At 36.0% G+C, this 19,483-nt stretch overlaps 2 protein-coding genes and 1 pseudogene across 2 annotated transcripts; 2 read left to right on the top strand and 1 right to left on the bottom strand.

The window, feature by feature from the left end:
- The first annotated feature begins 796 nt into the window (after positions 1-796).
- Positions 797-4,538, top strand: LOC547691 (uncharacterized). The gene is made up of 2 exons (NM_001249526.2): positions 797-1,517; positions 4,177-4,538. The coding sequence occupies exons 1-2, from the start codon at positions 957-959 to the stop codon at positions 4,234-4,236; spliced, it is 621 nt and encodes a 206-aa protein (NP_001236455.2). The 5' UTR covers positions 797-956; the 3' UTR covers positions 4,237-4,538.
- A 2,366-nt stretch (positions 4,539-6,904) lies between these two features.
- On the top strand, positions 6,905-12,362 carry LOC106799280 (ethylene-responsive transcription factor 4-like; annotated as a pseudogene).
- Positions 12,363-16,608: 4,246 nt separating this feature from the next.
- LOC102669060 (uncharacterized mitochondrial protein AtMg00810-like) lies at positions 16,609-17,142 on the bottom strand. The gene has a single exon (XM_006584267.1). The coding sequence runs from the start codon at positions 17,140-17,142 to the stop codon at positions 16,609-16,611; it is 534 nt and encodes a 177-aa protein (XP_006584330.1).
- Positions 17,143-19,483: the final 2,341 nt, after the last annotated feature.

The following is a 19,483-nucleotide window of genomic DNA, read 5'->3' as shown; positions in this document are numbered from 1 at the left end:
ACCTCAAACCATCTTCATCAATTTGTAGGAAACCGATCCAATTAGGTGCAATCCTTAATTCACATTGGTCTTATTTCTTTTTGATATTTAGAATCAAACCTTGTAATGTTTGTTTCATCTTCTTAATGTTGGACCTTGTCATAAGACCTTCAATCTCATGTAAAAAATCATTAGATGGACTGATTGCACCTCTCCATCATGAGATATCAATCATAAGAAACAATCTTGTTTAAATTCAATAGAAATTAGAATCGATGTAGATAATAAAACTCTCATACTAAATATTTAACACAATTATATATTTAGGACTCGATTCATATGCAGATGATTAGATTCAACCCCCAGTTAATCTAAAGAGTGAAATATAGTATCATTATATCTCATTTCCATTTCATCTCAGTGTAAGAAAATTTCTCTATTCCCTCCGTGATTGCCGTTTGTCGCATCGTCGAAGAGGTAAGAAAACAAAACTGAACTCTTGCATATAAAAATCCAGAAACTGGGCCTGGCGCGTTGAGGATTAATTCAAAACACGGTAGTTGTTGAAACCCGAACGGAGACAACAAGGCCTATGACACAACAAGTAGCAACACTGTAGCAATTAAACAACCAGCCAATTAGGTCTACTATTTTTCCCCTTCCGAAAGCGAAACCTTCAACTTAGTTTAGTGTAACTCCCTCTTCTTTTTTTTTTTTTTTTTAATGTCAAAAATCCCTTGATAAAAAGTTTTTCAAACCCTGCCTTATTTTATTGACCAAACCACACATAATAAATCCACAACCACCCACACACCACAAGTCCAACTCCAACACAACCACCATCTCCCCCATGTGAACGTTACATTACACCTTAGTTTGGTTTTGTAGCATTATTATCCCTAACCCATCAAAAACAGCAACAACAACTATTGTTGAATTAATTGCACCAAATATTGTTTGTTGTAATTAATACTCCAATGGGGAATGCCTTGGGGGGAAAGAAAACCACAAAGGTGATGAAGATTGATGGGGAAACCTTCAAGCTTAAAACCCCAATAAAAGTTTGTGATGTGCTAAAAAACCACCCTGGTCTTGTTTTATTGGAGTCCGAGGCTGTGAAGCATTATGGTATAAGAGCGAAGCCTTTGGAGGCCCACAAGGAGTTGATGCCGAAGAGGTTTTACTTCCTTGTGGAGCTTCCGAAGGAGGCGACGGTGGCGCCGAGGAGGGTTCGCTCGGGGATCAACATGAGCGCCAAGGACAGGCTCGAGAGTCTAGTTCTGGCTCGGCGGTCTGCTTCGGATCTTACGATCATGAAGCCGCTGTCGAGTGAGCCGGCAGAGAATGGGGGACTGAGGCTTAAGATGAGGCTGCCGAAGGCCGAGGTGGAGAGGCTGATGAGAGGGTGCGAGACAGAGGCTGAGGCTGCGGAGAAGATTATGGGACTTTGCATGGTGAATGGTGGGAATGGAAATGGGGAGGTGAAACATTGGAAGGGTGTTAGAGCCAGAGCTGGGGAAAGTACTAAGGCACGTGAGGTATGCTTCCTACAAACTAGACATAATGAAATTTTACATTAACAAAAGAAAATAAAATAAAATTATTTTTTTCTTCTAGGTTAAAATCAAGAATAAATAGTTTGCATTTTTACAGCATCATTTTGTGAAAAATTATTAAGTGGTTCACAATTATGATGATTTCTATTAATTAATTTCTATATGATTATTAATCCGGTATTGTTAAATTTTTTTTGTTTGTAAATTCAATAACTTAGATGTGTCGTGTGTTACTTTGATATTGGTTCAGACCAGGAACACAAAGTGGTCCCAAATTAATTAATAATTTCTGATCTTCAGATAATTACAAATTTAACTTTTATTATAATTGCTTTAAAAATAATATTTATTATGATTTCTATTTAATTAATTAATAATGTTAAAATCTTTTATTCTAACAATATTTTAAAAAATTGAACTATAAAATCAAGTTGTATATTTTGAGTACTATTATATAAGTTATTTTATTTAATTTTTCTTAAAATTCAGATATATAAATTAGTTTTAACGTATATAAAAATTTATGTTATTTTATTCTTTTATTTTTCTTCTACAAATATGGTAGATAAATTTATTCAAATATTACTATAGTAAATACTAATGGTTGTTCCTGTTTTGTGCTAGTTTGATCTTCGTTTAAAAGAGTTTCTTTGTGTTTAACATTTGACTAAATTCTCGCATACTGTCAAGTACAGTTCATTTTGTTACAATTTATTTCGTTTACTCTGTCTTTAAATCAAACCAAGGACGACAAGTGGAGGGATTTTAAGAATAGAAGCGGAGTAAAATTAAGAGAGATTTCTTTATAAATAGCAGCGATAGATAAAATAAAATATTAGGATGTAAATGTGGTTTGTTGTTTGTTGAAGCAGTATTTTCTTAAAGATTAAATTTTATTATTTCAAATAAGGAAATATGTGAATAAATGATTAATGAGAGTTAAAATTTGTAAAAAAATGGAACCGAAGTAACTTTTTTCTCTTTCTAACAAACCAACCTCACAGTTTTGTAAGTACTTCATACGTTTTATTGGATAGTAATTTTCTAGTGTTATAATTAATCATCCATATGCCTAATACCAGCTTTACGTAATGTGTTTTAGCATACAGTACGTTCTAGAGACTTCAAATTTTCCATTTATTTAACAAAAAAGAGTTCGCATAGTATATTTCTTACATTATTATTCGATTAATAATATTTGAGTCAATGCTTAGTAGAATCAACTCTTCTTTTGCAGTAAGTTGACGTAGCGGGTGCAATCATCATCTATACTATTATAAAAGGAATTTGTTGCTTTAGTTATTTTATAAAATATTTATTATTATCGATTACTTGTTCGGTTGTTCAATGATTTATAGAAAAATATAAAAACGGACAAAACTATCAAGACATTTTGTTAATCATGCATATATTTTAAAGATAAACATAAAAGGACAAAATCATTTATTAATTAATATTTATTTCCTTATATATATATATATATATATATACTTTAAATATTTCTTAACTTTCTGTATATAAAATTATACTTTAGCTCATGTAACAAAAAAATGTATATAAAATTATAATCGACTTTAAATACTTCTTATTACTTTTAATTAATATCAAATAAATATGAGTTGACCCCAAATGCACTAATTAGATATAAAAGATTATTATAGGGATACAAGTTGTATGGTAATAATTAAAATATCAATTATCTATTGAATATATTTTATTTTACTATTCACAACACCAATTGCGCAACTAATTTGTAATATTCATACAAAATGGTCCACAGATATAATTACATTAATATAATTTAAGAGCGTTTCTTATAAAATTTTAGCACTATAGCAATCATTTCAGGATTCTTTTTTCTTATGAAAGTTCCTAAGATATTTTACCGTTATATAGTAAGGAAAAATGAATCTACCATGCAGAACATCATTTATCGCGCGCAAATTTTGAACATTTTACCTATTAAAATAATGTTTTCATTAACATGTATTTTTATTGATTATTCAAACATTGTAAATCATGTCAACTAACTTCGAGTCTTCGACCTACATATAATTTGCAACTTTATAAGATCATATTATATATATCCCCTGTTTTATAGATATCAATCCTCACCTGCTTAGTACTTAAATGAATTTACATCATAAATCAAAGAGCAATGACATACCAAGTAACGTACCATCTGAACAATTCTAAAGCACAAGAACAGATTCCTTTCCGTCCATATTCATATTGATATAGTTGGCGACAAGAAAAATAGAATGGATAATGTGTAATGGCCAAGCAATTTAATTAAACATCAAATATTTCATGTATAACCAATGTATTGATATCCAAAGGGTTAAGTGCTATGTCCTTTTCAAGTTGTTGGGTCTGCACAGGATAAAGATTCTTCAACAGATATTGTATAATTTATAGTTTATTAAAAACAAACTTGCATGGTGTGACTATTATTGTTTATTTTTTTTATACTGTGACTATTATTGTTTATGGAGGAGTGGTTGCGAAAATAAAATTATTCAGTACACAATTGTATGCTTTCATTAATTTGTAGCTAACTAACATTTCATATCAGCATGATTAGAAGAGTTTGTACGTACCCATTAAATTGATGATTTTGTTGGATTAACAATTCTTGCAGAAAAGGGTGAGTTTTATGCCAATCATTGAAGGAGGGAGTCCAATAGCTGTGGCTTCGTAATTACAACATATTTTACATTAGCTTTGAAACACAGTGCACCCTTCAGTGTTGCTGCGAGCCAGGGAGAGTTATCTCACAAAAGGAATGATCTTCCTGGTGCATAGTTTAATATATAAGAGTGATGTTATTTACATTTTCATGCTATATATATGTTTTGAAGTCACAAACGGTTTCTATAACTATATGGGTGTTTGCAATTATATTAGTTTCACTAGACAGTAAAATGTAGTTCAGGTACCTTTGTAGCTATGAATTACTGAACGTACGTATGTTTCAATAACATTATCCCACAAATTATTATATGTAGAGAAGAGACATCATTAATGGCTGTATATGCATCCAATGGTGCTTAATCGTTTACCTTAATCTAAAAGGTTAATTTGAACATGGAAGCTAGAATAATTAGCTTAAAAGATAATGGCAAAACCATAAAATCAGACTGCTAATTCTTACTAATTAATTTGGTTTTTATCTCCATCAACAGCGACAACCACCCTCACTTGAGAGGTACTTTATAACATCCTCGACACTTCAACAGTTTGATATGTTATTTATAATGAGTGAATCACTATTAGTATCTTCAACTAAGTGTGAATTGCGAGATGCAGTTTTCTCCTATTGGAGTTTAATTTAATCTACATATTTTTTTAGTACAAACTTTGAGATAAATTTCAATTCTAATAACATAACATGACAAACAACATGTTAAGAACTATATTTAAATTTTGTCCAATCAAAAAACCCTTTTCTTGCTTAATGATGGAGCTATATTTAAATTCATGTCAGTCTCTTTGTCTTGATTAACCACAGAATTTAGCATTTCATTACTGTTCCCAATCCTCACAAGATCCACAGAACTAGCTCTCAGATCTCTCATTGAAGTATCCCTATAAAAATACATAATGAGTTGAAAATAAAAATAGAACTTCCTTTCTCTAAAGCAACATCTTGCACTTTTACAATTATAAAATAGAACTGCAATAATATTCAGTAAAAATAAGAATCACCCAGAAATAACACTGGCATCAATGATTTTATATTAAATCTCTAACATTTTCCATTTTTCCAGTAGAGACTCTACTGATATAGCCACAAGTGTTGTTACCTTACCACCATCAAAATAAAATACTCATTGAATTATTTATGCATTTAAGTTTGAAGTTATGGTAACAATATTATGTGTTATTATAAAATCTAAATCATACATCTAATCAACAACATAGACTTAAATGTAAAATTACAATTTACTTTATAAATCCTTGTGCAATACAAATATAAAACCAGAATCAAATTACAGTTTTAAACTACATCTTATCCCCAAAATGGAGCCCAGGCTTAAAGGCCCTAATAGGAGAGATAACATAGATAGTTGACTACTGGTGTAATTCTAATTCAATCATTTTATCATTTTAATGGAGACTACTAGTTCTATATCCTCTAATTGTGGAAAGAGCATATATAACAGCGAGTCTGTCTCTAGAAGAACATGTCGTTAAACATAACAAATGTTATGAAGGGGAAAAGGTCACATAACAAATGTTATGAAGGGGAAAAGGTCACAGATCCCTGCATTTTTTATATCTTTGCTTTCTTTCAAGTTAAGAGTTATGATTCAACTAAAACTTACATGAAGAAACAAGAAAAAGACTGTTTTAATGTTAAGTAACAATTTCAATGATGGACATACCTCCCTGTACTTGTTTGATTGCTCTTGTTGGCTCTCTTAATGATGTTGGGTTTACCACTGCAGTAAAAACCAGTTAAATCAAGCACTTCACTTGCTACAGCTCCTAAAACTGCCAAAACATTGGCAGACTTGCTTTGAAAATGACAGAGAAGAATAGGAAATAGTCAGATTTAAATTTGAAATGCAAAAAAACAAAAGATGAAGAGACTGTTACTGTGAAAATACCAGTGAATAAATCTAAGATGGTTCTCCACTGGTAGAATTTGGTTCAGATACCCAACAACATTTGCAAATTCACGTCTCAACATCATTTCTTGAGGCCGCTTCTCAACTATAAATTATCTTTTTATAAAAGAAGCAATTCATTAATGCAAAGAAAAAATGGGAAAGGAATAAAAAAAACATGTAAATTCATATTTGTTAACGCACTAACTATTTTTATATGAGGAATTAACTTAATCAAATTCAGAACAATAATTGGATTGCCATATCTCTTAGCTAGGTCTTCAAAATGCAATTTTGTTGCTTGGTATGTTGGATCATACCTCTGCACTGGAAGTCAAAACGGGGGGGGGGATCAAAAGAGAGCTAGATGTATTATAACAACATAGAATTTAACAATGAACAGTATAAATATTAATCTCAACTACTCTCATACAAATTATATCAGGCTTGGGGCTAAATCTTGATGCTTCTTGTGACCAGAAAAGTGGTATTGATCCACGCATTTGCACAACTGAACTCATCTTTCCCTTGCAAGAGCCTGATTCTTCATCAAGGACAATCTGCTCTGTCTCAACATCATTAGCAACCCTCCCCCGATCATTCACACCCCTTTTCAAGTACCTGCAGAAACAATTCATGACAAAGAAAAATAATCCAACCATTACTATTTTAGCCAGATAGACACAATGTAAAACCAAATATCATTGCAAATTGCAAAATACAGATAATTCTTGATATCAAAGAATATTGCTTGCTATGCAACTTGCAGATACAATGGTAGCAGCAATATTACGATAAGAACAAGGCCAGAATGACAAATAATACTTGAATCAGATAATAATGTGAAGAACGTTACCTTTTTTCAGAGTCCAATGCATCATCAATATCACCAACCAACACAGATGCAGATCCCACATGAGCATGGCTGATGGCTCCTGCATGTATCATCAATATCACCGGAGGTGCATTTTCGTGGAGTGAGAAAGAGGCCATGGGGGAGATACGCCTCAGAGATCAGAGATCCCAGCAAGAAGAGCCGCGTCTGGCTCGGAACCTTCGACACTGCGGAGGCGGCAGTGCGTGCCTATGACGCCGCTGCACGAGAGTTTCATGGCCCTAAGGCCAAGAAAAACTTCCCTCTCCCTTTGGAAAATGTTAAGAACTTGAGCCCCAGTTAGAGCAGCATCGTCGAGTCCTCTAGCCGCGACTGCGACGTCGCCGCCGATTCCTCATGTGGCGTCCCCAAAATAATGACTGGTTTAATAGTAATAATTTAAACAACAAAAACCGTGGGAATTTTTTTTTTCTTATTCGTTTCTTTCACTTTTCACAATAATTAAGTTCAGAAGGAAAATTATCACTATAGAGTCCTGAATGGCCAGTTCACAACTCTATTCGGAGTCATTTCTTTCTGCTCACTCATAACGTCTAAAATATGTTGCTTCTTCAAAAATAAAAGTATACCAGCCATCATTTTAGGTCGTCACGTGTAAAATAATAAAATAAAATACGGTCGGTGAAATCTCTTTCAAATAAGGTCTGTTAACACATTCTTTCCAAATAACAAGATTAAACATAAGTGCATTCATCATTTAAAGTTGTCCAAAATATAAGAGTTTTGCAAAATACATGGTGTCATCCAGAGCAAAGGTGTCCACTGTGGTGGCTTCAGCCACATGTATACAATCATCAAATTCCTATACAATAGGTCTACCCATACAAAACAAAAGAGTAAACCTAACAGTCAGTCCTAGATACACCCACCCTCAAAAAGTATATAAAACTGGTCCAATGAGCTGTCTACTATGATGAAGAGCCTCCACTAATCGCCATCTCTCCAGGGCCGCTCTCCTCCGTAGAGTCTGCCTCAGATGCCGACATGACGTCCTCGGGAGAATCCACCTCAAGGAGTGGGTCCTCATCACCCTCTAGAAAGTCAAGAGCATCCACAACAGGCTCAGGAGGTAGCTCCTCTGGGTCTTCCTCAGGGTCTTCCTCAGATGACGTCACCTCGATCACTTGGACTGGCTCCACTAGACGGTATGGTGTAGGCGTGGGTAGTATCCACTCCACAGTGCGCTGAAGCGTGCGCGCGGGTTCATCTGGATGCACCAATGAAGTAGCCGTGAATTGAATCATGCCCCGAAATCGGCACCTCACATTGCCTTCGAGGGTCTCCCAAGCTCCCTCTAGGCACTCCATCTCCACTCGGTCATGGATTAGTTGCGCCGCCATCACGATCTACAAGAAATAAAAGAAAGGGGTAGACTCTTTCACGTGATATCTAACTACGGAGCAACACAATGCGTCTCATAACCACTACATGTAAGTAAAAGGGGTATCTCAAGGCTTTTCATCTCTAGTAATCGATTACACAGCCTTGGTAATCGATTACCAGAGGCTAAACTCGAATTACACAGCCTCAGGACATGAAACATGCAAAAATGCACTGTGTAATCGATTACACATAACTGGTAATCAATTACTAGTGGCATGTTCCTCTGTGTAATCGATTACACAGCCTGGTAATCGATTACCAGAGGCCTCCAAAACATGCTGCCTTCATTTCTAAGCCTGGTAATCGATTACACACCTTGGTAATCGATTACCAGAAGCCCTCTTAGCTTCCTGATCTCGTTTTTAAGCCTGGTAACCGATTACACCCCTTGGTAATCGATTACCAGAGGCCATCTTAGCTTCCTGTCTTCACTTTTAAGCCTTGTAATCGATTACCCACCCTTGGTAATCGATTACCAGAGGCCATATCCCATGTAACACTCAAAGCTCACAGCTGGCCAGCTACCACACAAGCCTCCTTGCTTTGTGGTCTTTGTTCTTTTATCTGTTGACTGCCAGGAGCTCGCCTGTTTAGGTACATCACAGGTTCTCACTGATTGACTATGCCCGGGTTGGGTCGGGATTGGTCAAGCTTGGTTTTGGGAAATAGCACCCCACCTGACGTCCCCAAGGTCTCCTGACTCCCGCGACATATCTCCAGGTACCACTCTGTGGTCAACAATAAAAGAAGGAAGTCTCACCCTTCCACACTTCCTCATTTCAAGCTTGTAGGATTATGGGGTACCCATCACATGTGGTACTAGGTGGCGGTCAGGCGATGGTGCAAAACAATTCTCCACATTCACAAATCACGTATAAACCCACCATCCCCTGTTGCCCACCTCAACTGAGCTCACGTACTCCCACGTAGCCCTTATCCTCGTTCCTCTCAACGCCGGGTCCCCATCAATCCTCCCAAGCTTCCACAACATCCAAGTAATTCAACATCCAAGCATCATGAACTAACACAACCAAGAAAACAGGGCAGAGGCAGAAAACTCTGCCCAAAACGCAAACCAACATCACAACTTTTCACACTCAAATACCACTGTAATATTATCCTCGTTCCAATTCGTTAACCGTTGGATCGACTCGAAAATTTTACTGGAAGTCTCTAGCACATAAATATACATTATGACCGTTGGGATCTGCTAGAAAACGTCCAAAACCCAATCTATACTACTCTTTCCACAACCAGCAAATACACAACACTTTCTGCACAAAGCCAAAATTCTGCTGCACCTATTTGACAGCAAAATTCTGCATAAAGTGCAGATTTTCGAAATCACACTTTCCCTCATCCAATTTTGCCCAAATTGAATCCTACAAGTCCCAAATCATGTATCAATCATGTCTAAACCAAGGACAAGCTTCAGACCAAAGCAACTCAAAATCTAGGCATCTAAAACCCCTCAATTTAGTGGATTTTCAAGGTTTGAGAAGTGAAAATGAGAATGGGGTAAATTTGGAGAAACTCTCACCTCAAACAAGTCTATATCATCAATCTAAACTTGCTCAAACTGGTTTTACGACGAAAACTCTACCAAATCAAAATTTGACTCCTCAACACCCAATTTTACCCTAGAAATGACTCTTGCCTTCACTTTGGCCATTTGTTTTTCTCTCTTGCACAGCCCAAGCTTTCTCATAAGTCCTAGATGACATTTTAAACTAGGATTTACTCACTTTCACCTCCATTTACCACTGAATCCCGTTTTAGCCTTCCAACTCTCAAAGCCTCACTCTTTTTCTACTCATAACACTACATTCTCACTTTCTAACCCTAGGTTAACTCTACCCTTCATCCCTAGCAATTTTCCATCAGCAATTTCAGCACATAAACATCACAAGCATCATCATAAAAACCCTAAAACAGAATGGGTAAGCTTGACTCACACCAACATGGCAAGTTCAACATGCTTTCAACAAATTTCTTCACAAATAACTATCATGAAGCAGAAACCTAGCAAAACTACCCATCACATCTCCCAGAACCCAATACCCACGAAAATCAAGTGAGAAGGAAGTCTACCCAAACCTGAAATTTCGAAGTCACACACGTAGAGATACGCTTCACGACTCCGAAAATGCCTTCCTTTCGCGATTTGGAGCAGAAATGGCTACCAAAGGTTGGAGCTTTGTTGGAGCTTCAATGGTGGAGGAAGAAGAAGAGAATGGCAACGTGAGAGAGAGAGGAAAAAGCTTTCTGAAATTTTGGGGTTGAGTGAGGAGAGAGAGAGTGTTGCTTTTTGGTTAAAAAAAAAAGCTTTTCTCTTTTCTATTATTTTATTTTTTTCAAAAGCACTTGCCACTTGTCCCATTTTGAGTGGAACAAAAAGGGCCCACCTTTTTCTCTTGATGTGACTCATGCTCAGCCACATGAAGAGAAAAATCTGACCTTTTGAAATGCTAAAATCTTGCCTCGGTTTGCGTGCCATTTCTCTGGTTCCAGTCCCTCGCGTTTCTCTGTGCCCATCGGGGCCAGTTTTCGAAAGTAGGCAATATATATATCAAAACGCTCAGGATAAAACCCCGAGTGTGGTTCAGAGGTTGGTTTTGTTAAATTTTAAGTGGCACACAAAACGATGATTTTTAGACTAATTAATTGAGAATTAACCTATAACTATCCAGTTATGGACTTCTCTTCCTTAATTAGCCTAACCCGCGTATCTTTCCCCCAAAATACCTACTTCTACCAGGAATATATATACATATACATACTCTGAATAATACTCATATATATATAGCCATTCAAAATGCACCGTTTACAAAAAATTACGGGTAGAAATTTCCAGGATGTCACACCTCCCCTCTAGACCTCAACCTTGCCCTCGCCGCAGTCGCATCCGCTCGATTCCCCTTCCAGCACTTTACCGGCGCGGTTCTGTGGGAAACCTTTTTTTGTACTACGACTTTGTTCTATGCGCCGGCATGGGCGGTCCACGTGGCTTTGCATTTGACTACAATCATCATCCCGTTGCGGCGACTGACGAGCGACTCAGACTCTTCCTCTTCCTCTGTTATCGATCTGATGAGGGTGAAGGGAACGTTTCCAGAATCTTCCATCCAAATTCGCATAAATGAAGACGTTTTGTATAATATATTTTATTAATAAAGAGGGAAAACTGAAATAAAAAATAATTAAAAAATTTATAACTTCAAATTAAATGCGGTTTTTGAAAAGACCGTAGTAGTTTGGTGACTAACAAAGACGGTTTTTATAAAACCGCCTTTGTAACCTTCACATTGAAGGCGGTTCTATAAAACCGCTGTCGTTAGCTTAAAAAAATTTATTTTATTTTTAAAAATTCCATCTACATCGGTTTTTTATAACCGATGTAGATAAGACGACGTAAAAAGACATTTTTGTAGTAGTGGTGCTTCCTCTCCTGTCGGTGCGTTGAAGGCAGCAAAGTTCGTGATGTTGAAGGTTGACGATTTGATGAATTGGGCTCGTTGCAGCTCCATCTGGCCCATGACCTTCGGCCTCGCATGCTGCATAGTCGAAATGATGCACACCGGCACCGCTTTGACATCATTTTTAGGCCCAGCCCCCGCCAATCTGATCATCGTCAGCACTCTCACCAATAACATGGCTCCCGCTCTTGACAAGTATTCCCTCTATCCTTTTTCTAGGGTTTTTACTTCCCTATTTTTATTCCTTTCCACCGTAGATTCAAAATCACATGACTCACTTGATGCACTGACATTTTAAAAAATGGATAATGTAGCTTGCATATTTATAAACACATGATAAATGATTGTTAATTCGGCATTAAGATCTGAATCTTGTTCCTGCCTGGGAAATCAATGTTTCTATGAATCAATGCTGGTGAAAATCTAGTTTTTTTTCCCTTTTTGAACCCTCAGGCTTTGATAAGTTGCATTATTTCTTCCTTAGATGATAAGAAAAACTTGGCAAACTGCCAATAAGATGAAGGTACAATGAGGACCGCTCCAGCTGGTGAATCAGATAATGACAACTTCCCGATCAAACGATACATTGCAAAATACACTATAAATCCAGCTATAGCGAATGGTTTATCACAATATGTTGGTTCGGTGGAGGTATAAGTAATTTTTAAATGTTTAATGCATGCTCAATATATGCATTAATTTTCTAGGAAAAGAAAAAAAAACCCTGAGATTTCCTTTTGATTAAATGACTTATTATATACAATGTGTTTACCATTTAACTGATTATAGTATAAGGTCACTGTTTCATTTTTTTTTTGTCAAAAAAGAATGTTGCACTTTGGCACTTTTCCATAGCATATGGCAATCTCATTCAAAATGAGAGGAGTGAAACAGAAGTGATATTTCCCGTGAAAAAGCAAGGTTGCAAATGTCATCAATACTTGCTGACCTATGTTGGCCATTAGCCTCTTGTTTACCTTAGGAAAGAAGCATGCACATGTTAATTGGTACTTGGTAGGAATTTAGTGGATTAGATAAAGTCAAGACCTATTATCTATATTTTTGGATAAAGTTCGTAGTATAATTTATGAGTAGTGCTATAATAGTGAATACTTATACTTGCTTAGGTATTCATGTGGCTGCATATAAGTTGTTTAAGCAATTCTTATTGAACATTAGAACTTGAACTTTCATTTTTTTTTGAAAAGTTCAGATTGATAAAAATGAATAGTTATGCATCTAAGCTACTAGACAAGTAGGTCTTCTCTCATAATTTAACTTCAAACATAACATATAAGAGGACAACTATAAATCTGACTCTAAACCTTCTAAATTTAGCATTATCATCCAGATCGCTGCAAGGCATGGAACCCTCTATCCCTCATACTTACATAAACAATTTAGTACTAAAACTACAAACTCACATTGTTGTTGTTGTTTCACAAACAGTCAGTTGCAGTCACATCACATGGTAAAACTAATTACTGAATACTCACTACTAGAAAAGCTACATTCTACATCGGTTAATTGGGCGACAAGAGCGTGTATTTCTGGAATAATGAGAGTTCTGAAAATCTTTTTTAAACAGCATATCCTGCCTTTGTTTTTGCTTTATTGCTCTTTTTTTCTTCTGCATAAATCAAAGGCAATATTCCCTTACATCAAAATATCACAACCAAAGATGAGGGTGTTCCCTAGAATGTACACCAATCAAACACTAAACTAAAGGATGTCCATACCTTCCGAAGCTTTTCAAGAGTAGGAATAGCATCATCTTGAAGTTTCATGCTATCAGCAACTTCCACAGTAGACTTGCTGATTGCAAATTTTTCCTACAGTTAACATTTAAAGGTAAAGTTAATAAGGTTTCAAATCCAGGGGGAAAAGTAAGACAAAAGATGGTTAACATGATCTTACAGCTACTTTTGAAAAATCTTCAAGATTGGAAGCAAGTGTTTCCCATTGAATGGTGGGGAGTGATAAACATTCTTCATCCTTATCATTTGGAATTGAGTCTGATATGATAATTTCCCTGAACAATCTGTGACTCCGACCTTTTGAATTTGCATCTACCTATAACAAAAATATACATGTTAGCAATGACAATTTTAAGGTTTTAAGAATCTTCAAAATTATTTACATAAGACAAAATTAAAATAGCCAAAGGCATTATAAAAAAAAAGAGAGAAACACCAAAGATGATCAGTAACATAGACTAAGAGGATTTATCTAGTTTCTAGTCATGAGATGCAAAAGTATTCATATATTAATTTATCAAATTAAATAAACAAAAATTTGAATAAACAAAACATAAAATATTAATACCTGAGCTCTAACTTCTCAAAGAGCTTTTAGCGGTAGTAAACGATCTAACGGATCAAGTTCCTTGTGCTTGGAATTATATTACCTTGTAATTGTCTTGTCCAGTAGATATTAAAGTCAAAGGTCCACTTGGTGGAGCTGTAGTGGTCCAAACTGCTCCATGACTCCGGTCTAGTAACTTGCACACAAAGTTCTGAGTCTACACTCAACAAAAAGAGATACTCATTACAATACTTTTCATCTAACTAACTGGACCCTAATGATATATCCATTTCAATTGAATGAAGAGTTTAATGTCTTAGTGATTTCCATATCAAAATTTAATTATTTGGTAAAATATATGGTCTAGTCCAGCTAACCAGTGGTTAAGAAATTAAACAAAAAAAATTATTAAAAATAACATAGAAGTGCAATTCAAAATCACTGCAAGCATATTTTTATGCATTTAATTATTTTAAAAAAATTAAATAGTATTCTTATTAAAGACACTGGTTAGCATTTGTGAATCAATAAACAAAACAGAATATAATCAGCTGAACTGGCAAAATTAAGAGGAATTAGTGAGATAATTCTATTGAGCTACACATGTTCAATGCCAAAAACCAAATCAAAACCAATTAAAAATCAATAAATTAATACTACTAATAATCAGATATGGACTTATGGGAAAATAAAAGTGATATATTAGATAGATAATATATACGTATGCTAGGCATATATATGTATGCTAGTGTCACTATTAGCTAAGTTATAAAATCAAGCTATATAATATATACTTATATATTAGATAGATAAAGTAAATTAATATTAAACCTGTAGTTTAGCGTCTTCCCATCCATGAACTTGGCTATCTTTGTTGTGACATGAATATTGGTACTTGTCATCCACCTACACATAATTAAATTCCACCAAACCATTATCCCCAAAATAATAACATACAATAATAATAATAATAATTCCTCTATCTCTCGTTATCTTTCTTAAAGTAATATATACTTTTAGTAAATAAAATTTGACAAAACTTTTAATAAATTAAAAAGACAATACAAAAGGAAATAAATTAAAAAGACAAGTGGCAATTACCTTTACAAACACTAATTATAAATCCGGACTCCTAAGGATGAAAAAGAAGGAGAAAACTACATAGAATTGTTACACTACAAACAGCCAAAGCAATGAATGAGGAATAGGATGTAATTAATCTTAGAAATCAAACCATGCTTCAAATCAATGTAATTAATCTTTTTGTTGATATTAATATATCAAAGCACTTTTAAGGGGAAAGCTAAAAAAAAGCACGGCTTCAACAAAGTATAGATGGAGGGTAATAAGCCTTTGAAAGTATATGTCAGGAGAAATAAGAAATAGGAGAATATTTCTTGAAGGGAAACTCTTGTGTGCTGAGTGTCTATAGTCCTGTACAACAAATCTGGTCATTAAAACCAGATTTATTCAGAAATACAATCATTGTTTTGTATATCTAAAATATACATTCTTGGAAAATTACTGGTCTGGTCCTTCAGGTTCAACATAATTCAAATGTGCTCTCTTTGAAAAATTTGGAAAAAAGCACAGAACATGTTAGGATATGGAACATGGTTATGCCTTTTCTTTTGGAAGGATATGGTAGAAATGTATGATAGAAATGATGGGAGTAGGAAGAGGATGAGTTTTCAGAAAATTGACACCTTAACTTGAATTGTGCTTATTAGCTTCTTGACTTACATTACATGGCTTGCTACAACTTATGCCTTTATATAGGTTACATAGGTGATTTCTACACCCTTCTATACTACTTAATCCTAGAGTCTTCTAGACTCATCTTTCATCTACCATCCATCTCTATAATGTTCTAGGTGCTTCTATGACTTTAGATAATAAGATATTTTTCTACATCCATCAAGAAGTTTCTACACACTACAACATCTCCATAGGTATAAAACTCTCTAGGTAATGGACCACCAATTATACATCTACACTTTTCTAGATTAATCTTCAACACTCCCCCTTAATCTAGAAAAGTCTTGAACTCCAAGCATGTCTCTGAATTTGATGAACTTCTCTGTTGCAATAGGCTTAGTGAAGATGTCTGCTAATTGTTCTTCAGTCTTGTAGAACTCCATTTTGATTTCTCCACGTTCCATGAGCTCTCTAATGAAGTGGTATCTAATCTCAATGTGCTTTGTATGGCTGTGGAATACTTGATTCTTAGTCATTGCAATAGCTAACATATTATCTCAATGAATAATTGTTGGAGTCTTAGAGTCTTGTTGTACGTCTTGCAGAATTTTTCTGAGCCATGTCGCTTCACATGCAGTGCTTGTTGCAGCCATGTATTCTGCTTCTGCTGATGATAGAGCAATTTTCGTTTGCTTCTTTGATGCCTATGATATTGCTTTGTTGCCTAGAAGAAACACATATCCACTTGTGCTTTTTCTATCATCTGTGCTTCCTGTCCAGTCGCTATCTGTATAACCTGTCAAGTTAAAGTCTCTATCTGCCCCGTACAAAATGCCAAAATCCTTTGTGCCTTTGACATATCTTAGGATTCTCTTGGCAGCTGCAAAGTGTGCTTTGCTTGGGTTACTCATGAATCTAGACACGATGATAACTGTATGTACGATGTCTGGCCTTGAGTTGGTTAAGTAGATTAGCGAACCAACTAGGCTTCTATAAACTGTTGCATCAACTTTGTTTTGCCCATCATCTTTTGAAAGCTTCTTGTTCATCGCCATAGGTGTGGCAAGTGGTTTGCAATCTTGCATGTTGAACTTCTTTAGTAAGTCATCCGCATATTTTTCTTGCGAGATAAATATTTGTCCAGGTCTTTGCTTGACTTGGATGCCGAGAAAATATTTCATGAGTCCAAGATCGATCATTTCATACCCTTTCATCATAGCCTTTTTGAATTCTTCCATCATTTGTGAGTTGTTGCCGGTGTAGATTAAATCATCTACGTATAGGCACAAAATCAAGAAATGATTACCTTGCATCTTCACATATAGTGACGGCTCACTTGGACTTTTGAGGAATCTATGCTTGACGAGGTATTTGTCTATTTTGCTGTTCCATGCTCAGGGAGCTTGTTTGAGACCATAAAGCGCCTTTTTCAAGTGATATACTTTGTCTTCTCCTTGAAATTTGTATCCTTGTGGTTGCTCCACGTAGACTTCTTCTTCAATCTCTCCATTCAAGAAAGCTTATTTTACATCTAGTTCGTAGACTTGTAGCTTCAACTGTGCAGCTAAGGCTAGTACAGTTCTGATTGTTTCCATGCGCACAACAGGAGCAAATGTCTCGTTGAAATCAACTCCTAGCAGTTGTGAATAGCCTTTAGCGGCAAGTCGTGCTTTGTGTTTCTGGATTGTTCCATCCTCATTATATTTAATTTTGTAAACCCATTTCAGGCCAATGATCTCCTTGTCTTCTGGTTTTTGCATGAGCTCCCATGTATGATTTTTCTCTATCATTTTGATTTCCTCGTCCATGGATTTTCTCCAAACTTCTTCTTTCGATGCTTCCTCAAACTTTTGAGGTTCACAGGCAAAAAATCCAACATTTGTGTACTTTGGATTCAGTTTGTGATGGAAGCTTGCTTGTGGAGCTTCTATGGAGGCTGGATCTTTGAGCTTCAATGAGGTCCTTCAATGGTGATTTTTCACCATGGAGATGCAGCGGAAGGCAAAGGAGAAGAGGATAGGGGAGGCACCATCCACTAGGGAATAAGCCAAGGAAGAAGGAGCTTCACCACCAAGAATTGCCTTGGATAAGAAGCTTGAAGAGGATGCTTTAATGGAGGAAAAGAAAGAGAGAAGGGGGGAGCACGAAATTGAAGGAATAAAAGAAGGAAAGAAGTGGAACTTTGAAGTGTATCTCATAAGACTTTCATTCATCAAAGTTACAACAAGTGTTACACATGCTTCTATTTATAGACTAGGTAGCTTCCTTGAGAAGCTTTCTTAAGAAAACTTCCTTGAGAAGCTTTCTTAAGAAAACTTCCTTGAGAAGCTTCTTTGAGAAAACTTTCTTGAGAAGCTAGAGTTTAGCTACACACACCCATCTAAAAACTAAGCTCACCTCCTTGAGAAGCTTCCTTGAGAAGCTAGAGCTTAGCTACACACACCCATCTAAAAACTAAGCTCACCTCCTTGAGAAGCTTCCTTGAGAAGCTAGAGCTTAGCTACACACACCCATCTAAAAACTAAGCTCACCTCCTTGAGAAGCTTTCTTGAGAAGCTAGAGCTTAGCTACACACCCCTATAATAGCTAAGCTCACCCCCATGACAAAAAAACATGAAAATACAAAAAAAAAAATCCTACTACAAAGACTACTCAAAATGCCCTGAAATACAAGGCTAAAACCCTATACTACTAGAATGGCCAAAATACAAGGCCCAAAATAAGAAAACAACCTATTCTACTATTTACAAAGAAGAGTGGACCCAACCTTGGCCCATGGGCTCAAAAATCTATCCTAAGGTTCATGAGAACCCTAAGGCCTTCTTTATCAACCCTAGCCCAATCCTCTTGGAGCCTCTTGCTCATGGCTCTGGTAACTGGTCCTTTCCTAGGGAGGATTGCATCATCCCCTCCCCCTTGAAGAGGATTTGACCTCAAATCTGTTGGTTCCTCCTCCTCTATATCAGCTCCACCTGCAAAAGGAATTAAATCAGAAATATTAAAAGTGGTGCTGACTCCATACTCTCTTGGGAGGTCCAACCTATAGGCATTATTATTGATCCTCTCCAAGACCTGAAAAGGTCCATCCCCTCTTGGGCTAAGCTTGGATTTCCTTTTAGTAGGGAATCTTTCCTTCCTAAGATGGAGCCAAACCCAGTCCCCCTCATTAAGAACTAGCTCCTTTCTTCCTCTATTGCCCTTAGTTGAATACACCTTTGTTTGGTTCTCTATTTGGGTCTTAACCCTCTCATGCAACTTCTTTACAAACTCTGACCTAGATTCCCCTTCTTTATGTATAAAAGAAGTGTCATGTGGGAGGGGGATGAGGTCTAAGGGTGTTAAGGGATTGAACCCATAGACAACCTCAAAAGGGGATTGCTTGGTGGTTCTATGAACCCCCCTATTGTAGGCAAATTCTACATGAGGAAGATACTCATCCCAAGACTTATGGTTGCCTTTTAGAAGAGCCATTAAAAGAGTGGATAAAGACCTATTCACTACCTCTGTTTGCCCATCAGTTTGTGGACGACAAGTGGTAGAGAAAAGAAGCTTAGTTCCTAGCTTAGCCCATAATGTTTT

This window comes from Glycine max, chromosome 7 (genome assembly GCF_000004515.6).
Source record: "Glycine max cultivar Williams 82 chromosome 7, Glycine_max_v4.0, whole genome shotgun sequence".
Classification (NCBI taxonomy): Eukaryota; Viridiplantae; Streptophyta; class Magnoliopsida; order Fabales; family Fabaceae; genus Glycine; species Glycine max.
This window is presented reverse-complemented; position numbering and strand designations above follow the sequence as displayed.